Source organism: Pundamilia nyererei, unplaced genomic scaffold, assembly GCF_000239375.1.
Source record: "Pundamilia nyererei isolate P.nyererei 1_Seehausen unplaced genomic scaffold, PunNye1.0 scaffold00049, whole genome shotgun sequence".
NCBI lineage: Eukaryota > Metazoa > Chordata > Actinopteri > Cichliformes > Cichlidae > Pundamilia > Pundamilia nyererei.
Genome location: NW_005187450.1, coordinates 2,869,296 through 2,875,741, shown reverse-complemented (window position 1 = coordinate 2,875,741; position 6,446 = coordinate 2,869,296). Strand labels below are relative to the sequence as shown.

The following is a 6,446-nucleotide window of genomic DNA, read 5'->3' as shown; positions in this document are numbered from 1 at the left end:
ATCTATCTATCTATCTATCTATCTATCTATCTATCTATCTATCTATCTATCTATCTATCTATCTATCTATCTATCTATCTATCTATCTATCTATGGATAGATAGATCACTACAGACTTCAGGTCTGTAGTGATGAATAGAGCTATTGGCCTGATGAATATTAAAAAGTCCACCTATCAAATAATCTCCTTCTCGATGAAACTCAGAATCTGGCACAGTGCATTGATCAAAGCCATGTAGAAAAGACCCCAGTGCACACAGATAAGCAAGAATATTCTTCATTCTTAAAGAGGTTTTTGCCAAATTACTGTGAACTATAACAGAATTTGACTGTCAGGCTTATGCCCGATATATAAGCAAATGCTTGCTCTTATCCGATGAAATACCATGTCCTCTTTTTCTACTTTAGTATACAAGTGGCTGCAGTATTTGCATGAATAAATGCTACCAAGACTTAGAACACAACTTAAAAATAGCATAACTGCACCACTTATATTAAACCAGTATTCAAGAAGAACTTTTGGAAAACTGCTTAAAGAAAATTAACTGTTGCAATTGAAGTGTTATGTCAAGCATGGAAAGACATATGAAGTCACTCTTTTTAATGTATTTAGATGCCATTATTACAGACATGTAAGCCATGTAATTTTACAGTGTTACAAAACTATGTGATGAGTTTAATGTTAACACGATGTCAAGAGAGAAATCACACAGGTTTAATGTCATTTTTTTCATCACTAGTTGGCATTTAATGTAGAGAGATGTGAGAAATTATTCACATTAGAATTTTCACATCTTTAAATTTTAATGGTACACCAACAGCTTTACATGCACATAATTGTTTGGATTTTATAATTACAGTACAACTGTTTGTAATACACTATATTACCAAAAGTATTCAATTGTTACAAAAGTCCAATAAACACACTCCTTAATCTTCTAAATGTTTTATTTCATTAAAGAAGGGTCTTAAGTGTAAATTCTGCCACAAAGTGGTGAGATGGCTCACCTCTCCTCTTCATATCTGGCACAATGACTGTAGAAAACATCTGGCAGAGGAAAGAGAGGACATACTACTTGTCATCCATCTCATCAGTTATCTGTGGTTTTCATATTAATAATGTGAAGGTGGTTGCTTGGCAGGCGGGAGTAGGACCTAAATGCAGGATTCAGAAACATGAGGGGTAGATTAAAGATGGATTTATTGAACTAAAAAAAAGGTCAAAATAAAATAAATAGCAAACCAGGAAAATCTAATCTCGGATACATTGGAGAAAACATATTGTGAAGGAGGACACAACTATGAGGGATGACACGAACAAAGGGAGACTCAGGCAATATATACACACTAGGTAATTAGGAAGATAGGAAACGCCAGGGAACACAACTGAACATCACACATGAGATATGACACCATCAAAATAAAACAGGAAGTAAAATGCACACACCATGACAAGGTGAATTAGTAATAAAATATAATTGACATACTACGTTATGGTAAAACTTGATCAGTAGTGAATACTCTTTTTCCCAGATAGCAACAGACTCTGGGCAGCCCACCCCACTGGCCCTCAGGATCCACCTGCCTATGGACAGGGCACCATTAAACAGTGATCCCTTGTGAACCCACAGCAGGTCTGGTCAGGCTTTTTGAAATTTTCATTTTAAAATTTACTGGCTGCTTTCACACAGAACTGGGGCGGTACTTCTGTACTGTACACTGTACTGTAAACTGTCGTGTCAAATATGCTTCCTTTATGGAGTTACCATTTCATTGAAAGTAATAATGAAGGTAACTGCTTTGTCTGAGTTTTTATTCAGAAATGTGAGATTGTGCCAAGTAAAGTTGGTTTATAACAAATTAGCTACTGGCATATTGGGTGATATAAGGGCCTGTCTCACCTTTGCACACTGCCTGGTTAAAATAATGTAAAATAATGTAAATACAGTTTTAACTGTGCTTCAGCCAGCTGTGTATTTCAAATGTTGTGTGAACTGTCTGGGATAAAATATGAACGTCCACTGAAGGAGTTGTTTTGTAAAGTCAGATGGCGTCTTTTTTCAATGTCTACTGCGCATCTAGTGTGGTTGTCCGTCAGACCTTCGTGTACCAGCTATTTATAGTTCAAATGTGGTTGTTGTGGATGTCTTTTCAATGGCAAACTTACACTCATTTTAGAGATTGGAGGATATGTTTTCTATAGGCTACCATTTAATTTTTTCATCACTTTGTTTACACCTTTGGATGTGTCTCCAGTTGTCATTTGCGGCTGAAACAAATCAAATGAAGCAATTGGAAAATGATCTGGAACAGTACACCACCTTGTGAAATGGGACTAGATCATAACAGTTATGTGTAAAGGAAAGCAGAGTGATCAGCTGATGACGATGGCACAGGCTCTTGCTGCTAAAACAAAAGTGAACAGCTACACAGTGGATTTATTTGTTTTATTAGTTTTAATCTTTTAATTTTATGCACATTGCATCAAGCAAAAATTTAATTATATGCAATAGTCTTTGACTTGAAGAAATTTGTTTAACATTTAAACTGATTTTCTGCAAAAATTTACACTCACTCTTTCAAATAGATGCAAGTAATACACTGCAAACAATAAAATCAAAGATTCAGCAGCTCCTAAATCTATTTTCACCTGTTTAGCAGGAGTGCAGCCGGTGGAGGTTTGCCCAGTGTTGCAGCGGTCATGTCAGTGGGGGGATCCGGCGGTTTCTCTGTGAATTTCACATTCCTGTGGCAGCATGCTCGGTGCTTGCTCAGATTTGAAGTTACATTTTTGCTATGGAAAGAAGTTTTCTTCGTCTGTACAGCGGACGCTAATGTTTTTGTCAGTTTTTACGGAATCAAACTCAAACTAAGATCAGTACTTCCACGCTTTAAATACTACATGGTCGTACTCTCCTTTTCTACGTAGCAGTCAGCTTTGCAGTTAATAAAAGGACAGGTAATGTTTAATCGCTCTGTTGCACACACAGCACGCTCAGCACGCTACCGGTGCCGCTCTGAGCTGGCAGCCAGCAGCTCTGACCTGACCGAGTCCTTTTTTCTCTCTGTAGTTATTTTTATTTAATTTAATAACTGTACAGTACTCTGTTTATAGTAACCATTGTCCTTAATGTAAATATGTAAGAAAAAAAAGTGTATGTTCCTGTTCTGTGTCCTGTGTACTGTTTGTTTGTATATGTGTCTTTCTGGCTGCTGTTACAACCAAATTTCCCCTTGTGGGACAATTAAAGGATTATTCCATTCTATTCTATTCTATTCTATTCTATTCTATTTATTTCAATTCAAGTTGCCACAAGACAACTTACTAACGTGTACATAATAACCTAATACTCCTGTGTGCTATTGGTTTTCTTTGCATCAGCCTGCGTCTCCCAATTAATTTGTGTTTCTCCTACAGCTCCACATCGCTCAGGCGGCAAAAAATGCGCGTGCTCTTGGCGAGCTTGTTCCCGGTTTGTCATTGCACCGGCTTGGAACCAGCGCCCTCTGCCGTCAGGGGCGAGCACTGTTTAATGGTAGTCATGTGACTGATGCAAGCCAGATCCTTTTCAAATTTTTAATTAATAGTTAAATGTTATTGTCGAGGGGCAGAGGCAGGACTCCACACGCACACACACATATAAAAAAAATGCCTCAAGAAAAGGCCTTAGAAAAGGCCTTAGGCCATTTGACCTTAGAACTGAAGAAGCTTCTCGGATGAGAGGTGAAACGTCTTCAAGAAACTTAAAGAAGTCCAGACGCTTTTCTTTGCAAGCTCCTTTGACTCAAGAAAAGGGCACTTGGGGCACCCATCGGGAAAGAGGCAGGTGCTCAAGCCCCGCCCTCTGCATGTGCCTTTCAGTTAACGTTTAATTCCTGGTTATGTGCCACCCCAAAATATTCAGACATTTTTTCTACAATAGACAAACTCCAGTTCATTTGAAACATCTATCCTACACAACATCGGAGGGGTTACTTGAGAGCAGAGGGCTGAGCATTACAATTTGGAGGAGGAGTTTCCAAAACCCAGCCACACCATTGGCCCTGGGCCCCGAAGTGCTGCATACATCACAAGTGTTGAGCGAAGATAGCGTCCAAGTACAAAAACCGAAAGTCAATGAGGCCAATCACCTCCCTTGGTCGTGTTAGTGCCCCTATAGAATGACGAGTACGGTAAGAAGCAAGTGTTAAAAGCGTCTGTTTTATCGTCTTCTTTCGGGCCTGTCGACCCTTTTCTCTAAACCTTTCAAAGTTACCATGATATATAAAAGCCAGAAGGAGACCGCTGAACGAAACTTGTAGCGATGTTCGCTGTTGTCTGTCTTCAAGCAGGAATGTTTTTTGCTGTTAATTAACGCAGGCAGGGATGTCCTATGGAGACTGGCAGCCGTAAGCTGGTCAAAAAAAGTGTATGTAAGCCGGTGTTGCTTAATAGTTTGTCACCAGCCAGTGTTGGCAGGTCACAGCAGCCTGCAGAATAGAGCAGAGAGGAAATAATGACTTTTTACGGGGTTTCCTCGATAAACTTTGTATTCTTTATAGGGTATTTATTTTCATTTAACCCACTTTTCAAAATAAAAACAAAACCCAAAACGTATTTTTCCCTTATTGTAAAGAGAAACAGAAACTATAAATATCCACTGTATGTGATTTCGATTCCAGTCACTTGTGCTTTAGACCAAAAGTGGTTTCGAAGGTATTTCGGGTGTCAAAAATTACAAACAACCCCCTGCTTATAATGTGAGGCGAGCACAGTACAGCATAATAGCAGATTAACTGGATAACTATAGCGATGCACAATTACAAAATAATTGTTCAAAAGAACCCGCTTGTGAATAGCAGTCATCTTCTTTCTTTCTTTGTTCTTTCATTTTTGCTTTTATTGCTTCCGCTTTTGTAGCAAAGAAATTTTATTTTATATCGTCACTATTTTGTGCTGGATAACTGTTATGATAGCATAACAGTTATCTGGCAAAAAAAAAATACAGTTGGATCCATAATTACAATGACCCTTTTTTGTAGTTTTCCCTATGTACACCATCACACTGGGTTATAAATCAGACGGCCTCACAATGACTAAACTACAGACCTCCAGGTTGATTAAATTCAAGAGGTTTAACAGGGTAAAAAGCGATGAAGTAATGGAACAAACTAAAATCATTTGAAATATAAGGTAGTGCAGCCACTGAAGCCACCTTTGGTTGCTGCTTGTTTTGGGGTATTTTCCATTCAGCTTTGTCCTCATAAAACAAACAAACAAACTATGATCTATTGGGTGAGACCAGATTATTGACTTGGCCACTAAAGAAAATCTTATTTCGTGACCTAAGAAACTCTTGGGTTGGTTTTGCAGTAGGGATTGGATTGTTATCCGCATGCACTGTGAAGTGGTGTCCAATGAATTTTGCAGTATTTGACTGCATATGAACAGAAAGAGCAGCCCTGTACACTTCACAATTCATGTTGGTACTTCTAATCAGTAGTCACATCATTAATAAATACTGATAAACTGTTACCACTGGCAGCCATACATGCCGATGCCATACCGAGGCCTCCAATATGTTTGACAGATGATGTGGTATGCTTGATTTAGTCGACTTTAGAAATAATGCTGTGATAATGCACTTGAGCTGTCTTCTATTGTCAATTGTCAAATTAATTTGAACCTCTGAAAAAAATACTGTGTATATAAATGGGTGTAATTCCTGAATAGTTAATTAAATACTTTTGTTGAATTCCTTTAATTAAAGCTGAAAGTCTATAAAACGTGATGCTAATGAATCCAAACAATGGTGTCCTGTGCTGTTGCCCACACCTCTGGTCTGTTGTTTTCTATCCTGTTACAAGTGTCCAACATCTTAACTTTACGACTGTTAACATAAACCTTACTCCTTCCTCCAGTATAAAGATTCAGCCACTGCAAGCCTAAAGGATGAGGAAGAGTTCACGGATATATTGGAGGAGAGGAGGCGCACCACTGATCTTGGTTATGCCCTGAGAACCTTTAACCCGCAACCGTACAAAGGAGCCCCAACCCTTTCCACCTCTGACCTCAACAAAGCTGTACTGGAGTCCCAGTATCTGTGCTATATTATCAAAGAGGTGAGTCTTTTTTTTTTATTTAAGGCAATGAAGCTTTACACTATAGCGTTGCCAATATGGAGTGAGTCTTTTTGGCTCATATTCCCTCTTAGATTGCCATGGAGACGGGGTCATCTGTGGAGAAGGTGAAAGAAGATGCTTCTAGGATTTTGAAGGAAATGTCTCACAATCTGCAGCTGGGGTTTATCAGGCTAATGGGCTACACTCTAAACAAGGTGTTCAAGAGACTCTACAGGAGCATCTATGTCAACATGGAAGGACTCAACATGGTCGGGACTCAATACACTTTAATCAATTGTTTAACAGTTTGTTTCAACATATATAGTAGAATGAATATATATATA

The 6,446-nt window shown here is 38.6% G+C and overlaps 1 protein-coding gene across 1 annotated transcript; it reads left to right on the top strand.

Moving 5' to 3' along the window:
• Positions 1 to 4,107: 4,107 nt before the first annotated feature.
• LOC102206952 (dihydroxyacetone phosphate acyltransferase-like) lies at positions 4,108 to 6,435 on the top strand. Its single transcript, XM_005733068.1, has 4 exons — positions 4,108 to 4,173; positions 5,902 to 6,102; positions 6,195 to 6,371; positions 6,409 to 6,435. Exons 1-4 carry the CDS (start codon positions 4,162 to 4,164, stop codon positions 6,433 to 6,435), a joined length of 417 nt encoding a protein of 138 aa, XP_005733125.1. The 5' UTR covers positions 4,108 to 4,161.
• Positions 6,436 to 6,446: the final 11 nt, after the last annotated feature.